This window comes from Streptopelia decaocto (assembly GCF_964273445.1).
Source record: "Streptopelia decaocto genome assembly, chromosome: 1".
Lineage (NCBI taxonomy): Eukaryota > Metazoa > Chordata > Aves > Columbiformes > Columbidae > Streptopelia > Streptopelia decaocto.
The window spans coordinates 144,337,363-144,359,707 of NC_138663.1; the positions used below are offsets into that span (position 1 = coordinate 144,337,363).

Sequence of the window (22,345 nt, forward strand, 5' to 3'; positions counted from 1 at the left end):
TTTCTTGTCATCTCTAAACAGGGCTTGGCTGGACCACAGGCACTGGGGTCCTGAGGGCTCAGTTAAATCCCCTCAATCTGCACCATTTGCTCAGGAGCCAAGGCTCTCTGGACTGCCTGGCTTCAATCTGTAATTTTTATGCTATAATACACATCTGCAATTCACTGCCATCCTACACAACTGAAATGTGAGACATCAAACTCTTGGGCAGGCTCTAAGAGTTTCTACCTTCAGCTGCAGTATGAAAAGATCTGTACTGTGTTTCACATGCTGACAATAATTTCTCAATAATTTGAAATTGTCTACTTTTGACAAATTGCCTCAGCTTTTTGGGAATGCTTCTGATGAAGGCATATTAAAGCCTGTCTTTTTTTTTTTTTTTTTTTTCCTGGTGACTGAATATGATCTTAAGAAGTCAGGATTAGCTTGCAGTGGTGATGTAGTGACATGTACACTTGAATTTAAATGCTATTCCAGTAGCCAACCAGGCTGTCGATAAAAGTAGACCATTAGAGCATGTTCAGTTTCCTGAATAGTGAATTTATATACTTAGAGAAGTCTGGGGAAATACAACAATTCTGAAATACCTTCAGGTTTGTAAAAGTGTTTGAAACCACTAAACAAGGATCTCATTTGCTCTTTTACATTTTCATCAATCTCAGGAAAAAAGCACCCTCTGCTCTAATCTTACCTCTGCCATTGGCTCTGCATAGTCTCAAATTGGACATCACCAAAACATACGAGCTATAGCGTTTTCACTTTTCCTTTTAACGGATTCTTTAAAATATGTGTCCTGATTATCAACTAATTATTCTTAGTAATAAAGGCTAATACAAAAATCTCATAGCAAAATAGACAATGCTCCCACTGAGGTAGGAAAAAAGTATGACTTTATGTAACCTAAAAACCAAAGATGAAGTCTCCAAGTCTGGAGATTATTTTCTAGTGCATTTGCTCCAGCTTGCTAAAATCAGGAAGAAAGGAAAAACCAAATGAATTGAGCGCATAAAGAATAACATCACTATGATAACTTAGCTTCTACTGAGAATGACCACCCAATAGCTTTGTGACAAGACACTAGTTCTCCTGGAGTGGATAAATTAATTCTCAAATAACAAAATGATGGTTGATCCCATATCACTTACACATAACTAGAAATCAAACAGCTGATCAAACTTTCAAGACATGAAATCATAGTAAAAATGAAGAAAGAGAGCAAAGCATGCAGCAGAATTAACAACATTTTTTTCCTGCACAAGACTACAGAATTAATGCCTGAACATGAAAGGTCATTCACACAAACATCAAGTGAGCTCTTATTTACCGCATTTAATTATTCATTTAAAGTTTATTTATTAAGATGTTTTAAATAAAATTACAATCAAATAGTGCCTGATCATTTGTATGTTATAAAGTGTGACAGAGATAGGAGAAAGGAAAGCACACACAGCTTGTCACATCACACAGATTCAATTATCCTTAAGCTTTGAAAAACAAGAAATAAAGAGACTGTCATTGCCCCTTCGTAGTAAATTCAAGAGTACAAATTAATTCCTCAGAGAAAGAAAATTCAAAGTTAAGGATGAAATGTAACTTTTTGCCCTCTATTACATGAAGGACAGTTCTCCAAATGTCCTCTCCCAGCAGCGCTGTGCTGGGAAACCTACCGAGCACTGCCACACGTGTCAAACCTGACCTGACTTTCATTCTTTTGCATTAATGCAGACCTCCCATGTTAATGAGGTCCAATTTCATATACAGGTACAGCACAGGCACATGCATCCCCGCATCCTCAGAAGAGCATGTAGTTATATAGAGGGACAAATGCACATGCACAGTTTCAAATATGCAGCTCTGTTACATTTGTGATATATAAACTTCAGTTATTTAGCTTTTATTACTAGACTGATTTCAAAACCATTGTAGTCATAGTTGCTGCGGCCTTTGCAACTTGAATAGCCTAATTAATAAATTTAAAGTTTCAAGCTGTCAGATCACTAATTACTTGAGTTGCAGGTTAAAAGCAGTGAAGCATGTATGGGAACTAATGATGCTGAACTCAGTTTTTATAGACAGAAAAGTAATGGTGATTTGCATCCCTGCAACAGGGCAGGAGTCCTACAAGCTTCTCTTTTTCTCATTCCCAAAATGATGAGTATCTTTACACTTCAGAACTGTCTTCTGTTAAAAAGGATTGCAGCCTCCTTGCTTCTCTGGCTGGAAGACTCACTGCAAATGAACTGATCTCTCAACACTGCCATAAAGATGGAAAATGAATTCATGGCACCGTGCATTGCTTGAAACTAAGAGATAAAGCCGATGCCTTGAATTTAGCCTTTTAGCTTCTTTGCTGGCCTTGGCCACTACTTAACTGACAGGCCTATTTATCTGAATAATATGCGATCTACAACAGTTTGGTGTAGGCTTTAGGTTTTAACAAGTTAGGACAGCTGTGTAGCTTACCTGTGGAAAAGCTTCCTAAGAGTTTTGGAGACATTCTCTCTGAGATCCAAAAAAGATTTTACACACTTTATGAAAAGCAATAGCTAGTTTATGGATGTTTAAAAAATATGTTTGAAAAATTAAGAATCCATTCTTTGCGTTTTGAAGCGTGACAAGCAGACTCCTTCTAAAGTCTGCAACTGCACAGATTCAGAGTAAGCCACAGAAGTAGCTTTTAATTATTTTAAAATATAGGTGGTGTCTAAAATTAACATGATCTATGGCCAGTAATGCAGGATTTTTCTAGGACTCTGGTGAGTTTTATTAGGTACTTCTTTCCCATCTCACTGTATGAAAAAAAAAAAGGCACTGTGATTTCTGACCATGCAGATCATCCAGGCCACAATACAGTTGTGATGTTATTATATGTACAAAAGTGTGCTCATATATTATTACATGAAATCTCATCCATCCTAAGCTTAAATAAAATTGAAATTCTACTTTGGTAAGAGAAAAGGAAACCACCTAGAAAAGGCTCTTTAAAATGTATGGTAGATCTCTGAAGCAGCTCTGTAGTTCAAGCTATTAGAATATTTCCCAGAGATGGATGAACAGGCAGAGAGAAGATGAAAAAGTCAATAGAAACCATTATTCATATATCTTTGCCCTATGGTCTGTGGTTCTCCTATTCCTATATTTATCACAATACATTTAGTTGTGAGGAAGTGCATTTGTGATGGCCACACAGACACATTGGTGGGTGCACACCTTGCCCATGCACATCTGCATGTGTGCCATGCAAGCAAATAATGCAGTGACCATTATGCAGAAATTTCAGAGTTGCAGGCACCACTTTGTTTTCCTCATCCATATCTGGGCAATTCACCTGCTTGTAAGCTGCTGATCCATCTATCTTCTACTGGACTTATTTTAACTTAACAAGCCTCTAGCACGCCTACCATCTCAATCAGCTGTCTGCCTTCGATGAGTAAATAGGGAGTGAGTGATTTCCTTCTTTTTCTTTCATAACATGCCAGAGATGTTTTGGTTTACACCCCTGGTACTTCAAAATCATGACACTCTCATCCACGGAAAAGCTGTTTTACTGTAAGCAAATGTTGAAGGTTTCTTGGCGGTGCGGTTATAATTATTCCCTGCACTAAATTTTGCAGAATAGACTTTAAAGTTATCAAAGGAGCTTGCTTTGACAGGAGAAAGGCTATAAACAGCATCAATACCATCTTTCAAGCTTGAACACTTCATGAGATGTTTGTGGCATATAAGCAGTATATTGTGATACAGTGTGAAAATTTTATTTGGTCTTGCATAGGATATCTGATTTCGTTCCCTCCTGATTTACCAATGAAGTTTTTCCAAGCTCGTGCTGATGAGCTTTACCATGCTGCTCTGCAGACTCCCTGGGATACACAGGCAATAGCAGACCTGGTTTCAAAGGACCATCATGAGGACCAGTGGTCTTAGTGCCTTGAGGGACAAAATACTTCCCTGACAAATACTTCTGTGGCCCCTCTGGGCATCACGGCACTAGGCTGCCTGCCTCTCCAGCAAAGCTGCCCCCGAAGCTGGGCTGGTGGCCGGGGATATACCCTTACTCCTCAGCCCCCAACTGCAGAGGCCAGTGTATTATAAAACCCACCTCAGACCACAATGGTTTCAACAAAAACCTTGGCTATCAAAGCCAAATGAAGCAGGAGCAATGGGTGTTCAGCAGGAGCTTCTTGACTCACAGCAGCTGTATGTGCCCAGAGGTGCCAGTCAGAGGACTCAGCAGGTGCCCACAGAAGGCACCACATCTGGACACCCCACCAGGGACACCTGCTGTTTTGCCTTGCAGTTGTGGTGAGGAACCCATGACCCACACGCCAGCATCAGTGTCACAGCCAGGAGGTAGGTAAGCAAGAGCCAGGTAGCCCTGCGGAGGCTGTAAGCGGGAAAAAGGCAAGGGATGTCGGGGCACACACGGATAAGGTCATCAGCACAGCATCAACCTCAGCCCAGAGACCTCACACACTTATGGCTCGTGTAGGACATATATTGAGGTGCAGGAGGCACGGTTATACATGATGTTGTGTGTCTTACCTTGTTTGGGAAGGGAAACTTGCTTTGTTCTGCCTTTCCTGGTGTGTGAATAGCTGACAGTGGTGGAGGCCATGAATGGGTCATCTCCTGAAAAACAATATTGCACAGCAAAGTGTGTTTAGAAAGTCAATGGAACAGGAGACAATGATAATATATCAGTAGCAAGAGTGCCTGGGTAGTGGAATATTTAAGTTACTGCAGTTTCTAGGAAATGCCAAGTTTACATATAATCTAGACATTGATTTTTATCACAGACTCTTGAGAGCAGTTCTTAAGCACCGTTTCATTTCCCTGAATAGTTAATGCATCTTAAGTGCGAGAGGTTTGATTTTTCTGACAATCTGCAACCACGTTTTAATCATGTAGTGTATTCTGGCTGGTGAGACTAACAGAAGAACTTTTATTTTTGTAGTATGGGAAGAGAAATTTCAGTTCATGACCAAGTAATAGGGTACACACTATAGACTAATGATGAAGTAGATTTCATAGACAAGGTCAGAATCATAAATGCTTAACACTTGTTCAACTGTTAATTCCAAAAATTGCCTTTATCATTGTAAAGGAGCTGAATAAGCTCCTAACTGCAATGTGTTTGTGCCTTGCAGGACACGGAAATGTGGTGAGCCCTAAACAAGGTGTGCTGCACCCCACTTCTGTCTCCTCCCTGTGTTGTTTTGAAGGACATTTTTAAATAGTGAAGAGACATATGTGGCTTGACCTGACTTGCATGCAGTCATTCTTGATACAGCTTCAGGTAGAAAGCAGACACACATTAAATACTGTTATAATTCAAGCCTGAATCAAGTGATCTCCAAAACAAGGCTGCTTTTGGGGAGGTGTAAATTAAATACTTCAAACAAGAAGTTTGTTAAGAGAGAGGCTTCATATACTTCTCTAGTGCAGGCTGTTAAAGGATGGATGTGTTTTCTGACATGTTCAGCACCAACAGCTTGTGTACTTGGTACACAGTAACTTAACAGACTTAACATGAAAAGTATTGTGGAGCACGACAACCCTGAAGAGTCGGCCTGTAAGTTTCAAGAGCTGAAGAGCAAATAACATTCTGCCTAAGCAGGGAGCTTGTTGACACTATCAGCTGTTTGCCCGGCAGATGCTTTGCTGGGTTTTGATACCATCAGCTGACTGTGGAATTGTTTCTCCGTGATATTCCAAGGAGTTATGTTGAAATCCACGATCAGTCCCAGAATAATACTGGAGTTATATTTCCACAACTCATTCGTTTTTAAAGAGAAAGGAATATGTTCTTGTTTGAAAAAAAGTGTGGGTGAGTCTCTTGCCCATCCTTCACTAGTGCTGATGGAAGTGCTTCCTGACCTGGCACGGACTGAGCTGGGGCATTTTTTACATAGAGGAAAGTCTCCAGCTGTTCTGCCAATAAAAGGATCAGCCCTTTCAACATAGTTTATTAGTAATAAATGTCACCTTTAAAGCATTCTTGATAAACAGTTTATTTCCTAATAAAAACTGCATTCTTTTATTTTATTTGAGGCTAAAAAGTTACATGATTTATTGTACTTCTGTAATCTATGTGCGTGCCTGGTTTGCAGTTTCAGTATCAGAATTGCTTTGCTTTTCAGTTCTTTGAGGCAGATTGTTCATCTTATGACTTCCTTATCTGATAAGTGCCAGCAATAGCAGTACATAGTAATTTTTAATATACAGCAAGTTCTTTAAACTCAGGCAACAAAAACCACAGGCAAACAGATTGCTATTTGCTACAAATACCTGGCACATGTGCTATTGTTTTCAAAAGATTAAGGAATTACATATTGATAAATATTCCAACAGTAAAGTTTGGTGACAATAAATTGATGAAAAGGAGATTTGCAATATGGACATTTAATCCGAAGGCTGTGATCTAAAAAATTATTGCTTTCTCACCTGCTTTTCTCTGTTTTTCCCTTACAAGACTATCTGTTTTCTTTCTAGAAAACGGGATGTTGTGCATACAGATTAAAGGTGTTTCCACTGGTAAAACCCCATTCCCAAATAGAAAAAGTTGCTTTTCACTACAAGTTGAGGTTCTGAGCCTAAAAGTAGGCACAGGAATGTCTCTTTCTCCTGAAGGTCAATGCTTTACGTTATCTCTGTCAATTGAAGAATGCAGGCAGGCAGACTGGGAACATCTGGTGGTTTTGACCTAAAGTCATCTTACTTGTGAAATATGCTACTCAGTACTTATGATTTCCATTTGCCCAAGAAGCAGTTCCTCCAGGTTACACGGTGGCTGACCCCCACTGTCACCTTCAGGGAAACATCTTCTGAGAAGTCTGCTGTATGCCATGCAGAAACCAATCTGTTACAGCAGCGGAGCTCTTCCCTCCCACCTTGCCTGCCCCAGTCTGACAACGATGCCTTCATCCAGGGAAAGGACCAGAGGGCTGATTAAAAATAAGGGTGACCTTTTTTTTTTGACGTGTCAAAATCTTTCATTTTTTCTTTTCCCCAAGATTATTTCTCATCCACACTTCAATGAAAAATAGCCTTAATGGTCTTTTTTTTTTTTTTTTCTTTCCAGCTAGCTTCGCTTCTCCCTTTTTACTTTGAGATGTGGTGTATAATAAAGCTTTCTACATAATTTAAATTTGATGTAACCCTTTCTGACACAAAGATTTAGTAAGATCACTGATATTTGCCAGGGTTAATAATTTCCATTATTATGAATATCTGAATGAGAATTTACTAGAATAATATTTTGGGTTGTGATCTTATGGTGTATTTATCACTACCCTTTGGAATTCAGACAACTATGAAATGAAATCAAATTAGAAAAAAAAAATCAGAAAGCTAACATGAAAAATACCCCAAACTGTAGGTTTTCACCACTGAGGATTGGTAAGATTTAAGTGTAGTAAAATATTTTTTGAAAAGGGAAACATGTGCACAGTCTCCTTCTGGCTGCCAAGAACAGAATAGCAAAAATCAGGAGAAAGGATTTAGGTGTCCAGCAAGTGTCAACACTTTGCAAGGTCAAGCAGAAACAAATCCAGAGCACGTTCCTGTGTGCCAAATCTCATGACTTTAGAGATTATTGAAGATATTTGAGACAGATTAAAAGCATTTGTGGTGACATACGATTATATCAGAACCGTTTTTAGTACATGATGTGAAATGTTTGAAAATGTAAACCAAAATGGCAACTAACTAATTAAATAGAAAAGACTGAATTTTTATTGTTAAAGTAAACTTTCATGCACAGCTTCTCTTTTCTGCTCAGCTGACTTGCCTGTCTCTGGAGTCTGGTACTTAAGATCCTTGGGACCTTCAAATTGGTGGTAGAACATTGATTGATATAAAAGATTTTTTAGATTAGAGAGAAAAAAGCAGGGATTTTTTTTACCATTAATCAACAAAAAACAAGTCTGAAATGCCTGGCACCAGAAAATGTTCCAGCCTCTACAAGATAATGGTCTAATATAAAACTGATTTAGATCTTTCTCCAAACTTGATTAAGTTAACTTTAAAGTCCTGAAAAATGTTAATTAAAGGAAGCACCAAGAAGTCATTTGGGGTCCAAAAATAGGGAAAACAAAGATTTCTGCTTCAAAGAAGGAAGCCCTGACTAAACTGATTAAAAACGCAGCTGGATGAGCACGTGTGCCCAACTGCAGGGCAGCTTGTTTGAGATGATGACTGCCCTCCTTCTCCTGTGGCCAGATGCACACTACTGAGGGGTGGCTCTGAGACCCCTTATATATATATATATATGTATATATACACATATATATATGTATATATATATTTTTTTTTTTAAACACGCATTTGTCCTTGTGAGGGTTACAGCAATGTTTCATGCTGACATCTTTGCAGTGGTGGTGATGGCATGTCTCATTCACACGCACAGTTTAACTCTACAACTGTACTTGTCTCCACCTGTAGTAAATCAGCTTGCAGCAGTTATACATGAATGTCCAGTTTTACAAGCTATAAAGGTCCAAGCCTAGTTAATCTTAGTCAATGTGCCAACTCGGCTTTTCTTCTTACTGAAGAGAAAACCTTCAAATAAAAAAATCTATGGTATTGCGTATCCTCGCTCCAAATTCAGTTTCCGCAGCAACAATTAACTAACGAGACATTTCTTGTGGATTAATGGCTGCTTGGCAGTGTTTTGTCTGGGGCTTTTAACCCTAGCTTGTAGGTAATTTTTCAGGAAAAGTACCATGCAGAGGTAAATAATAGTATTCACTCTAGACTTAAGAAAATGCTATTTATCTAGTGCCATCAGTCTTGCTGTGTGGCACATGATACCAGAAATGGCTGAACTGATTCAGAAAAATTGTAATTAATAAAAAGCAGGGAGACCAGTGTCTTCTAGATTTAAAGTCTAGTCACATGTATTATCTTGCTGTTCATCCACTGCCAAAACCAGAACTTATCATTGGGCCATTAAGAAAATTGACTGTTTAATCCTCCTCTTGGCTTGTGCTCACCTAGCCAATTTTTGATTCATAATATTTTGTCTCTCCACAGATGATGATTTAAGAAATGTTTGTAGCATCTCATAAAGGACCCTGTCAAACACCTTTTGAAAATTATTTTAGCTGGCTCAACTTCATCCACTGCTCTACTGACATGTTGCAGGAATTATAGAAGATTGGTGAGACACAATTTTCCTCTGCAAATACTCTGCTGGTCAGCTCACAGGCACCACAGAGCCTTTCTCTTTGTAGTGTAGTTACCTACACTAAAATGCAGATTTTAGGGAAGCATTAAATACGTTTATTCAGCTGGAAGTCAAGGCAACACAAAGCTAATGCAGAGCTTTCCAAGACACTTTAGCAAGCAATCACAGGACACAGTTTGAGAACTTCTAATCCATTTACTCTCCTGTCTTCATAAAATAGATTTTTTATTATTATTATTACTATTTTTTTAAACACAGAAGACTCTTTAACTGCTGTCAGTTGGCAAAAATCCCTTTCAGTTCAGTGAAGCTACACTGTCACTAGCTGACAACATGGCAATTATTTTTGTGTCGAACATCCAAAGCAAAGAGTCTGACACTGAAACTTTTGGAGACTATGTTGAAGATGATAGGATTTCACTATGATAAGGTTCCCACAATGTGAAAAGCAAATTTTCTTGCCTTTTTTTTTTTTTTAATTAAATTGATTCCTCTAGTATCTGTTATTGCTGCAACTTTTCTAACCCAAACTTCAAATATACACCTGTAAAATAGAAAGATAAAGCTGTTTCTTCTTGTTTCTTTACGACGTCACTTATCCAAACTACACCTACTTAACTCTTTTTCTTCTTCCTCATAAGCCCTGTAGTTTCCTTTGAGCACTTGATAATTTTTCTCTTTTCATTCGAGCATCTTTTATTTTGTCATTATTCTTTTATTCAGAACCACCACCACACAATAAAATATCTTGCCATTTTCCATCTTCTATTGCAGGGGTGTCAAACACATTTTCACCAGGGGCCACATCAGTCTCATGTTTGCCTTCAAAGGGCCGAATGTAGTTTTAGGACAGAATAAATGCAACTACTCCTACATTTATAGAGTCTTAAAATTATATTTGTCCGTTTGAAGGCAACTGCCAGGCTGAATTGGTCCCTGGTGAAAATGAATTTGACACCCCTGTTCTATTGTTTCCTGTTTTACTTCCTTTCCATCTATTGATACTTATTTGGGGAGGTTTTAATTTATAATTAATATTTACATCACATATGATGCAAAATGCCTTCTAAACTTAAGATAAGTGACAAATGTGGTTTCACCCACCCACTAACTGAAGGATGAAATACGGGAACTACTACAAGTTCCCTGTCATGGGGCTGAAATAGCTGTAAGGACACCATTTATGCCAAGCTGGTGACAGCTCAGCACTGAACCTCAGTTAGCAGCTCTTCTGTCTTCCCTACTCCTGCTAAAATGGTTTCAACAAGAGACTTTTTTCCATAGCAATCTGCTGCAAAACACATTCTACCACATTTCCCCTTTGGCTCCAGTCCCAAGACCCTTCAAATGCCCTGTTGCTTTCCGTAATATGAATTCTTTTCAATATGCTTCATCGGTATAACATCCCAAGATATGTCACAATCCAGGGGAGAGTGATTGTCAAGGATTTTTTTTGTTCTAAGTAAAGAAACAAAGGAAATTGTGTAGCTTGTGACTGTGTCATTTGTGCTGTGGTTGGTTCTTCAGACCTGCATGGATGGGCATCGTCTGAAACTGTTTGATAGGAATGAGACTCTGTGTGTATGTGCCTGTGGGCTACGGAGAGGGAAAGAAAAGAGAAATTAGGACCTTGGAAAGGGACAAGGTCGGAGGTTTTTCAGGCTGCAGCATTAAAGAATGTGTTCAGCATTAAATCTCAGCATGTTTGGTATCTACAGAACTAAACCATTCCAAATCATGAACATTTGCAACGTGATCTGTGGACCAATTCACTCTAGAGAAAATCACAAATGCCCGTGCAATAAGGTTCTGTTTGGAATATATTATCTCTGCTTTAGTGGAACCATCCTGCAAATAACGTGCAACATTCAGTCAAGGTTCACCAATCTAGGACAGATAAATGCAAAAGAAGGCTACAGCTGCTTACATATCAAACTGACTTATTCAGGTCCTTTATTGTATGATTATAATTATTTAACAAAGAGTCTTGCAAATTTTTGTACATTTTGGGGGGAGTAAATGAGCCTAAAAGACCAGAAGAAGCTATGGACACCCAAGAGAAATGTGGTTTGATTCTAAGAGTAAGTGTTAATTAGGGTATGATCCATGCCATGCTCTCTCATCTCAGAGTTAAAGACAATAAGATTTATCTCTATCTATCAGGAAAGAAAGAATATGTCCCTTTATAGGTAAATCACTGAACAGAATGTGTAGGGTTTCCTTAAAAACTTTTGAATATTCTTCAATGAAATGAAAAAAAAGGACAAAATTTCTCCTGTAGCCACAATGATGAATATCTGTTCTTAGCTAAGAAGCTATGTTTTTAGATGAATGCATTGGGCCATATGATATGACAAACTGTCTGAAAAGCAGCCTTGCCTGGGCAAGCTGAGATGATGTGGTTAATCAAGGTACAATCTTTATTAGGGCATTAACCTCCTGCACCCAAGGACTGTGGATTCTAATTCCTGAATTGCCATGCAAGACTGATGCAGCTAGTTTTCTATCCTCAGTTGACAGCAAGCTAACAGAAGTGGCTAATGAAGATGAATAGCTGCCTCTTGGGAGCTGGGGGAGGAGAAAGAGGAAAGGAAAAGACCTAGGATACTTCAAGGTCCAGATCGCTGCATGATTTCAGATAATAATGAAAAAGTGCACATAGTCGACATTTTCAGAGATCGTAACAAGCATGTTAATTCTGCAGTCTGCTAACAAAGCAATGGTAGTGTCCTCAGGACTGCTCTGGAAACATTTCAAGAAGTAAAAACAAAGGTTATTGAAAGTAAAGACCAGGATGCTGGTCAGGGTCTTACCCTGTTTTTGAAGAATGATTGTATCAATATGATTAAAGGAGTAGACAAAAAAAATTACCCATAGCTAAAAATCAGACACATTTACTAAGGAAAACATCTGCAGTTTGGAGAAGACAAAAATACTGTCACGGTAAATATTTAGCAATACTGAAACATCTTTGCCAAAAATGCATGTAATGTTCTACTATAAACACCTCTTTATTCCAGGCTAAACTACACCGCTAAATGTAAGGAGATCGTTGAAGCAAGATCTGGGGCGGGGGGGGGAAAACCCTATTTTTTTTGCAAGTAGACAAATTTTTCAAGTTTCTTATTTTGTAGGAAACTGGAAGCTTTCCGATCAGTACATTAGTGGTCCTGGTCCACCCCCCCTGGACAGAAGGTGAAATAGCGAGTCATTGGTTTGGCCTAATTTGTCCTTAGTTCCAGTCTTTCATACTCCTGATACCAGTTTAAGAGGACTGGGGGTACCATAAAGACTTACTGGGTTCCTGGGCTTGTACAGGAACATGAGGGCTTGTACGAAAAGCTCTTTTGTGCATCTACAGTGGAGATTCACCAGCGGGTATGAATTGATCATTTTAGCTCAGCTTGTTCAGCCAACTGATTGAGTATTTCAAGCTTCATGAATTTACGGGTAACATAGTAATGCCTGTGTGCTCTGTGCACGAGTTGTGGGCAGACATTACATGAAGTAAATACCTTGTGCTCTGGGTAAAGGTTCAAGGTGCTGCCAGAACGCCTTCTGGCTAACGTACCTGCGAAGGCTGCCAACCATAACAAGAAGAAAGTAAGCTTCTGTTCTGTCTTACTTCAACAAACTTCTTGGTCAGTGTGAAAAGATGATAGAGAGGGTCAGAAAAGACCATGGAAAGAAAAAAGTAAGAATTAAAGTATTAGAAATTGAATTGCTGTCAAATGTGGCTCTATAAAGTGTAGCTCCAAGAGGTTTTCACTTGTGGTTTCTTAATGATACTAGACGAAATGTGTTCAATTTACAGGTGAAAATTATGCCAGGCTGGAACCCCGGTCTGTGGAGCTGAGCATCAAAGCAGAGACTCTCCTTCCCTTTTCCCTACCATAGCGCAGAGAGGTTCTGCAAGGCAAAGCAGACTGTAAATCCTTCCTGGACAACCTTGCATGGATGTGGCTGACTGCAATTAGCAAACAATTTTGTTTATGATGCTCTTACAACCTGGGGAATCTGTTCATATACAAGTCATTTATTCTGAATGAGATTAAGAAATCACTGTAGCAGTGCGTGCTTCAGTGTATGTGAATTCAACCATCTGTTCTCAAGGTTGCATCGTGTGCCTCCTAGATCTGAATTGACAGAAAGGTGCTAAATCTTATGGTTCATATTCTAGAAGTAGCACAGCGGCACAATGTGATGGCTGAAGCCAACAGAGACCAGTTCAGCTAAGAGTACAGAAGCGTACAGAGTTGAATACAGACAAACTCGTGTCCACAAATGAAGAATACCATATATACCTGGCAGGCTGGGACACTGAGCCCAGAAAGGAGTTAGAGATCACCAGAGGACAAGCAAGTGAAAATAATCTCCCAACAACTGATGCTCTTTCCCAAAGAGCTTCTTCCATCATTGTGCATTTGAAAATGGAGAAGAAAGGGGCATGGGGCACATCAGTGGATCTAAGACCTGGAGCACCCTCTGGAAGTGACTTTCTATATTGTCTAGAGATGGAGTCCAGGTTGCTATACTCAGTCCTAAAGTGCTTCCAACAGCTGGTCATGGGGGCACTGAGTCTGGCCTTGTGCCCCTTGGAGCAAAGCTTTATTTCTTACATGTTTTATGGCACTTAGCACAAAGATGTCCATCAGTGTTGGACCTCTCTAGTTGCTACAATCACACATACAAGTTGAAGAACTCACAGATGACTTCTTGGCAGCGTAATTATTTCAGCTAGGCTGCCCTGATACTTTTTCTTAGACTGTTAGACTGTTTCCTTAGACTCTTAAGTTATGTCTGTCTCCAAATCTGAGAACAATAGCACATTTCTGTGTCTTAGCCATCTGCATATCAGGATGAGAGTCAAGCACTCACAAGGCCCTCTTCCCTGCCCTCCCTGTTTTTTGGAAACATATACTCCATGAGATCTTTTAATATAATACCTTCACATTAAGAAGACATTGCTGTTCCTGAGACATCATCTGAGATCATCTAAAATATTTTCCTTAAATATACAGACAACCCAGTATTAGGTTTTCCAGATTTAATGTGGGTAGTGAGAAGGTTAGCAGGCTGCCTATCATGATTTTCATCTGAAAAGTCACATTTGGATTGTGTCTCAGCCTGGGAGAGCAGTTGGATGGCAGAGGAGAGTAGAGGTGCTCTCCATCAGGCACCCAGACGTGAACCCTAGAGGGACCAGGGTGTGCACAACAGTATTCCAGCAGGTCCACGTAGGCACAGCCACTACACTGGGTTGCTCTTTGCCTCCTGTTGCCTTCAGTAATGTACATGCCCTCCTTCCCTGGGTAGGCATAGAAGAAAAAAATAGTAAAAAATTCTTCCTCATGCCTACTTTGAAATGTTAGGTTTGCCAGCAGCACGGGAGTGTCTGGGAGTCTGTGCGAGGGCATTATCTGCCTGGGCTGCCCCTACTCACCATCATGTTCTTGGAAGCCAGTGCCAGAAGCACGAAACAGCACTTGCTACTTCTTCCTGTTACACATGGGCGTGGCCTTTGAGAAGATGCTGGAGGCATGGAGAGCCCCTTTGTTTGTCCCAGTTGTCTCTAGGCAATCCGGCATTTCTTGTTAAAACTGATTTTAAATTGTGCTTCTCTCCAGCTGCAAATGTGCCTATGGAGCAGTGAGGGAGATCGTTTTTTACTTGTGCAATTCACACTTATCTAGTGTTTATATTAAGTGGGTTCTTCAAAGCTATCATTGTCTCAAGCTCTGTCTGCTTTAAGCCCTGAAACAATATTTGGCGCTTATTGTACACACTGGCTTTCATTTGCAAGGTATTCTGCAAACCTGAATTAAACATCCCAGTGCCTTTGTAATCTCTGTAAGTACCACACTATTATTACGAGGTAGAACACATAGAACTGGAATTAAGGTTGAAAGAATCTTGAGTCAGAAAATCTCTTAAGAAAATCCCTGTCCCAGCACAAACAATACCAAGTGTGACAATGTCATTCTGCGACTCCACTTGGAAAAAAATAGAAGGTATGAAAATATACACTGAAACCTTAACTCTGCTCCTAAAGCAGGTGATCTGGCTTCATCCATCATACCCTTTTTTTCACTAAGAAGCAGCATAATGCAACTATCTTAGTCCCACTCTGCTCTGCACTGGTGCGGCCTCACCTGGAGCACTGTGTGCAGTTCTGGGTACCACAGGATAAAAAGGATATAAAGCTACTGGAGAGTGTCCAGAAGAGGGACACAAAGTTGGTGAAAGGTTTGGAGGGGGAACCGTATGAGGAGCAGCTAAAGTCACTTGGCTTGTTCAGCCTGGAGGAGACTGAGGGGAGACCTCATGGCAGCTCCAGCTTCCTCACAAGGGGAGGAAGAAGGGCAGGCACTGATCTCTTCTCTGTGGTGACCAGTGACAGAACCCAAAGGAATGTCAGGAAAATGTGCCAGGGGAGGTTTAGGTTGGACATTAGGAAAAGGTTCTTCCCCCAGAGGGTGGTGGAGCACTGGAACAGGCTCCCCAGGGAGGTGTCACGGCCCCAAGCCTGACAGTGTTCAAGCAGAGACTGGACAAGGCCCTCAGACACATGGTGTGAACTGTGGGGTTGTCACATGCAGGGACAGGAGCTGGACTCGATGATCCTTGTGGGTCCCTTCCAACTCAGGACATTCTATGATTCTATGATTATTGTAGGCATTGTCTGAATAAGAAATTTGCTTCTACTTAAACAAAGCAATGGTTTTAAACCATTTTGACTAAACCTAAATACATTAAATGAATGGAAAGAAAAATAAAGTAGATCTTCGAAACAGTTCATAAGTAGACTGGCTATGAAACAAACCTGAACTGATGAAAAACCCATATGCACAGAAAACCTATGGGGACTAGCATATCATGCTGCCTCCCCATTTCTAGGCATTCTCTGCTGATGTTGTACCAGACTCTCAGTAGAAAGACAGCTTGGTTTTACAGCGAGAATGTTATAAAAAATGATGCTAACAAAAGTTTTTACAGTTCTCTAAAACATTCCTCAAGATGTTTGCCAGCAAACAGTAGGTGATTATGAAATTACAGGCTGCACTGTAATAGAGGCACACAAGGAAGTAAGATGGTTTCAAATGCTTGTTTATTTTCGAGCTCTTAACTACCTGTGATTTACTTATCCACTTTACAGCAGAATTAACATTCTTTTGCTGTCATTTAAAAAAAATGAGGATGTAAATATATATATATATTTACCTCAGAGAAATCATATGGAAAAATTAAAGTAATACATAAAGAAAAAGGAAACAGGACATACCATTACCACTTTTTATTTTACGTTACCTGGCTTTTAGAGAGAGTGGGAATCAGGAACAGCTGCCTTAAAAGTCATGAAAGGTTGTTTTGTGGCAGCAAATGTTAATTTATTTTGATTTCTCTTCATAAGAACCATCAAACTGCAATTCACTGCATTAAGAAGGTCCACATAATATCTACATAGCAATTAATTCCCACTTAAATCTTCAATGACTTTCCTACCCAGGAAAGGATTTCACCCCTGCTGATTAAAGGTAGTCCTTTAGGTTAGTTCTTTTTTTACTTTGAAAAAGTTTCCTATTAAAACAAAGCAGTGGATATATCTTTCAAAGCTTTAGTATATGTCGAATCCCTTCAGAAGATCACAACATTGAGGTTTTTTCCGCACCAGTAATGAACGCATAAGTAAGGAAAACCCTAAAAAATGAAACAGTTGGAGGTTACTACAGTGGTAAAAGAGTACTGTAATCATGAACATTTTCATGCTTTTTGTGTGGGAAAAGTAGGATCCTGGAATGATGCCAGGTGGCTTAAAATAATCTGCATGGGCAAGGCAATTGCATCCAACTGGTGTATGTTGAGAGGAGAAACGATGATCTAGAGGTGACTCAACTGATGCAACTCTGTGTTCAGAATACAAGCCATAAAAAACCCCAGTGATACAAACCCGGTCCACACCCAGTGCTGAGTTACGTCAACCGAAGGGAACTCCGGTTACAGCAAGGCAAAGCAGAGTGGCCTGACAGAGGTTTTGCTGATTGTTCAGCAAACAGAAATACTCATAACACCTGTGCGCAAGACAGACTGTAGTTTTAATACAGAGCATGTTATAAATCGAGAAAAGATAAAAACTGTACTTTCAAATTAATCTTTTAATGCCAACTGGCAGTAAAGCTTTTAGTAGGGTCTGCTTGGTTTTATTGATAGGTTCAATGTGTTGAATCCCTATCCATATTTTAGCCCCAGTGCCTGGATGCACATCGCCATTGGTTTCTGATGCTTAATCTCATTAGTATAGCTATTTGTACTGATATACCCAATAAGGTTGCTAACACTACCTTAGCTAAGTGTTATTTATTGTATCTGTATATACAACAATATTAACACAGTCAAGCATCAGCATCGGCACTTGAGGGCACCATTAAATTCATCCAGTGTTCAGCAAGAGATTTAATGATGGATTTAATAGTATTAAGCAGGAAAAAATGCCCTTGGCCTTTACATTCTCATTTAAAAACATATAAAAGAGTAGTAATTCAGGCAGTTATACTTCTTTCAAAGATTTTCCTTTAAATCACGCTCAGCAATATGAGATCAGCTGTACATTAGTTGTTATTGTATCTTGACCAAAGACAGCAGCCCCTGGCCTCTCAGAATTATCAAACTGTTGGCAAATTCAGCTCAAGATCCTACATCAAATATGGGTGAGTTTACTGCTAAAACAATGAAGACAAAGATGGGTAGAAAATTAGCACAATGGTATTGCCTGTGAGCAACATTACAGAGACTTCTGTTAGCAATAAACATAAGTAGAGCCATGAAACAACTGGATGTTCGGGTTTTATGCTGATTTTTTCATGGAATATATACATATAAATATTTGTGCAGTAGTGTGCCTGTTGAATTTTCCCATAGTTTTTAGCTGCATTTACTTTGCTTTCTTTGAGTCTCCAGATGTCTGTTAATGAATGGACCTACCGATGTTCTCTAGCCCATCAGTGAGATAATTTCACCCAATAAAAAGTTTTTACTGTCTCTGAAGCAATTGCACCCTTTAGGTTGAAGGAACTAGGGTTGTCTGACATCGGAAACTTTCCTCACATGCTGCCCAGCTGAGTCTGTCCTTTAACATTCAGTGTGAAACCCCCAAGTGGGTGGAAAAAAAATGCTGGAAGACAAAGATGCTCTCCACATGACCCTTACTAGTGATTAGAGGATCATCTAAGCACCTGTGAATTCTTCTTAAGCTTGGAAAATGTGGGCCATATGTGCAGCCTCTCAGTGACTTCCATATGCAGAACTGAATTTATATCACCATGAACAAGCAACTGTTCAGTCATAGGCTTTTTTTTACATATTTTCATTGTGTATCATGAAAAGATTATACAGACACTTATACTAGCAATATGAATACTGACAATTAAAAGATAACAGTAAAACCATCATATTTTAATTTGAAACCAAATTAAAAAGTTTTTTTCAGCGATTTTGGCATTAAAGAGAATATGGATCAAATCAAAATTATACTTCCACACACATGGGTAATAACACTTAAAACCCAATCCTTAGCAGCAAAAAAACAACAAAAAAAAAGCCCAAGTGACTACTTATGAAAGAACATTCACATTTTCCTCTGAAATTTCTCTGTTTCTGAATAGTTCTACTGACACAGCTACTGGGGCAATTTGAACAAACTTGTTACATAACATCTCTTAAGATAATGCACCTAGTTTAAAGCATGAGTTATGCAACAGAGACAAAGGAAGGGACAGGCCATTCTTGTTTCCTCACGCATCCAGACACACTGGATTAACTATAGAGCTTTAGATAAATATGGATGTGTTTGATTCCACAATGATTTACAAAACAAGGGTAAAATATCACGGATGTTCAGCCACATCACTGGTGGGAAAAAGCCATATAGGGTACACAGTTCACTGCACAACAGTGAGGGAATGGGGAGTAGGCTAAAGGAAATATTATCCACGGATGAGAAGAAATCCCATTTCTTAGCAGACAAGGCCCCGGGTCTCTGATGTCATTTCCGAACATGGATCTTTGGTTGTGACAGGTGCAGCTAACATCCTCATATGATGAAACATACCTTCTCAATTTATCTATTTCAGAAAAATAAGCCAATGCAGAAAACTAGATTCCTGTTCGTGCCATTAGAGCTGCATCTACCTCCACATTCTCATGATTTTGGTGCATAAAACCTGGTGTGGATCCACACCCAAGGCTTAGTTTATACATCTGTGTGGTGCATATGTAATATGAACATTTTGCACAGTTATTTTGGATAATGGGGAAGTAATTGTTAATTATCATATTTTTAAAAGAAACTTAATTAGTAAGGATTGCTGAAAAAATACCAGTACAGGTACCACAGAGCTGTCTTCTCTTGCAATCGACAATAATTTTTTTTTCCTCATCTCTAACAGCAGGCAATCCAGTATTGCTGAAATGGCTTTGTACCACTTTGCCATCTTTGGATGAGATACTCATGGTGAGTCTTTCAGAGGCTCTAAGCTTTACTTCTGTCTATGGGTACTCAGAGACAGCTCCCGCTGAAGTCAAGGGAAGCTGAATGCCCATAAAAAAAGAGAAAAAAAGTAATTTTACTAGTGGCAGTAAGGATTTAAAAATGCTTGAGAAGGCAAAATCCCTTCCTCAAGCTGGCTGCTAAAGTGATATACTTTTAAGAGACTGAAAAGGTTCATCTAGAATTTGCTCTGTTGGTTAAATAATACTTACACAGGTTTTTGCATGCCGATTATGTATCAATTATTGTATAATTGCATCATTACTTTAATTAGATTAAACTACATAATTGGGTTGCCTAATTACAGAAGGGGGTGGGGGGAGAAAGGTAACTTACCCGACATAAACTGTGGTTCTTGAAGAGGGGCTGTCCACACAGATTTTGCTCCAGGGGCAAGTTTCTTATGCAGGGGACACTGTTTTCCTCTACAGCGGCAACACCTGAGATGGCCTCAGGTGCACCAGCCCCATCCAGACCCTTTCAGGAGCACCAGAAGTAAGGTCATGGGGAGGCCAATTACCCCTTGGTACCTCACCAGTGAGGTAAACCAGAGCACTGGGCTTCAAGTCAGCAGGGAGGGGAGGTGGGTCATGGCATCTGTGTGGGAAAACTCTTTGCAAAACACCACAGTTAGTGTCGAGAAAGCTGCTCCTCCCCTCCAAGTGCTGGTGTACAGACACCCCATCCTTGGTAATGGACAAACAGCATTTTAAAACCAGATTTGGGAGGAGAAATCTTACCCAAAGAACAAGGAGGAACAACTTTATCAGCACTGGCATCTGATTTGCCAGCTGGAATTAAGGACTTGGAGAAGTAAATGTACTCAAAGCATTAGGAAGCAGGTCTGAGTACCTCAGCAAACAGAGGAGAATGGGCTCTGTCTGGAGGATACTCTTTAGTAGCCCACAGGAAACAGGAATACAGTACAAAATTTACCTCGGCAAGTCTGCATAGCAATAAATTGGCATCTAACAATTCAGACTGGACACTTGAGAAATTTTGGGGGATCATCTGAACGTGCCAATCCTACACGCATTAAATGACACTGTCTTTGTTGTGAGTGAATTCAGATTTTGGGGAAGAAAACAAGCAGAAAGCTAAACTGATGGAATTGGAGATCGATCTGAGATCTGCAGAAGTCTCTAAAACTATCTGCAGGCAGTGACATAATCTAAATACAGCATTTCCAGTGTTGAACTTAGATTATATCTGATCTTTACCGAAAGCTCTCAGAAGAGTGAATGCTATGGGGTACTGAATCTCCAGATATACACACCTATATATACATATATCCCCAGATATACAGAAGATTCACTTCTGCACCTGCAGATGACATAGTAAAAGCTTGCAATGAACTCTATCCTGAACCTGGCATGGTCTGGTAAGGTAGGGGATTCCTATGAGAAGAAATGACTCATGAAAAGTGAAGCTACAGCTATATATTTTTGGTAAGAGGACCTGAGATCTGGAACCTCTCAGAATCTTTTGAACTTAGGAAACCATTTCAGATGAGGCTGAACTTTGTCCTTCAAAGGATGAGGCAGGGGGTGGGCAAGTCAACAGGTCTTAGATCTCTCCACCATTCTCTAGGAAAGGTTCTTTTCAGGCTGTTGCAAGCCACGTTGACATGCCAAGATGAAGGGTCCCTCCCAGCGTGGCACACAAGGTTTCTGCAAATAATCTCACTTTGGGGTGTGAAACTACATGATAATCGTGAATGGGAGGTGTAAATGCCTAGTTATGGTCTAGACTCCTGATCTGGACCCGGTTGGCAAAGTGCCCCATGCAGACACTGAAAGAGCAGTTCCTGCCTCAAAGTGCTAGCAGTCCAAGCATGAGAAATTCAAGATAGATGCAGAGGAAGCAGTACAAGGAAACAATGACTTAATCTTGACAAGCAAAATAGTCTTAATCTCACTAAGAGTATTTGGACAGCCCAGCTGCTACTAAGCATATTTGTTATTTTCATTTTGTTTCCTTAGAAGTCTCATAGCACATTTAACAAGCGGGCTGATCAAAGGTATCATTCACCTCTGTGTCCCAACCAAGAGACATAATAAGTAAGTTGGGGGCAGGATCAGCAAGGGCCAAGAAATGCCATGTTTGACAAAATACGAAAACGGATGCCAGCAGAAGTGTCCCATGGTTGAAGCTGCAGATTGGCTTAGAGTTTCTTCTTTTTTCTTTTCTTCTTTTTTTTTTTTTTCTTCCCCTGGCAACTTGGACTGAAATGAAAGTAGCAAGACCAAAAACATTGTGAGCTGGTGAGGCTCTGCTGTTGGGCTCCAACAACAAAGCTGATAGATGTAGTCTGACTGAGCTGATCAGAGAGCTGCTGGGAAGCAATCCAGTCCATACACCTCTTGCATTCAGCTTTGTAGAGGGTTCTGCACTTGGCGCTAAGATGTTTTGAAGAGTGTTGGCCAAAAGAACTCGGATTATCAGGTGCTGGCCAGCACCAGGTGTCAAATTTGGCTTTGGTTCTGGGAGACTAAGATTCACAGAAAGGCAACAGACAGGGCTGGCAGATTCATCACGTTGGAGAAACAAAATTATCCTGATCCTGCCTACTTGAGCTTTCTAAGAATTATGGGCATCCAGAGAGTCAGTAGGGA

The 22,345-nt window shown here is 39.9% G+C and overlaps 1 protein-coding gene across 1 annotated transcript in view; it reads right to left on the bottom strand.

Moving 5' to 3' along the window:
- Positions 1-22,345, bottom strand: part of AFF3 (ALF transcription elongation factor 3) — a gene marked incomplete at its 3' end in the record, with an annotated part of 327,228 nt that overhangs the window by 132,075 nt on the left and 172,808 nt on the right. Inside the window, exon 5 of the mRNA XM_082057341.1 lies at positions 4,543-4,629. Within this exon, the coding sequence (XP_081913467.1) occupies positions 4,543-4,629 (87 nt within the window). The remainder of the gene's footprint in view (positions 1-4,542; positions 4,630-22,345) is intronic.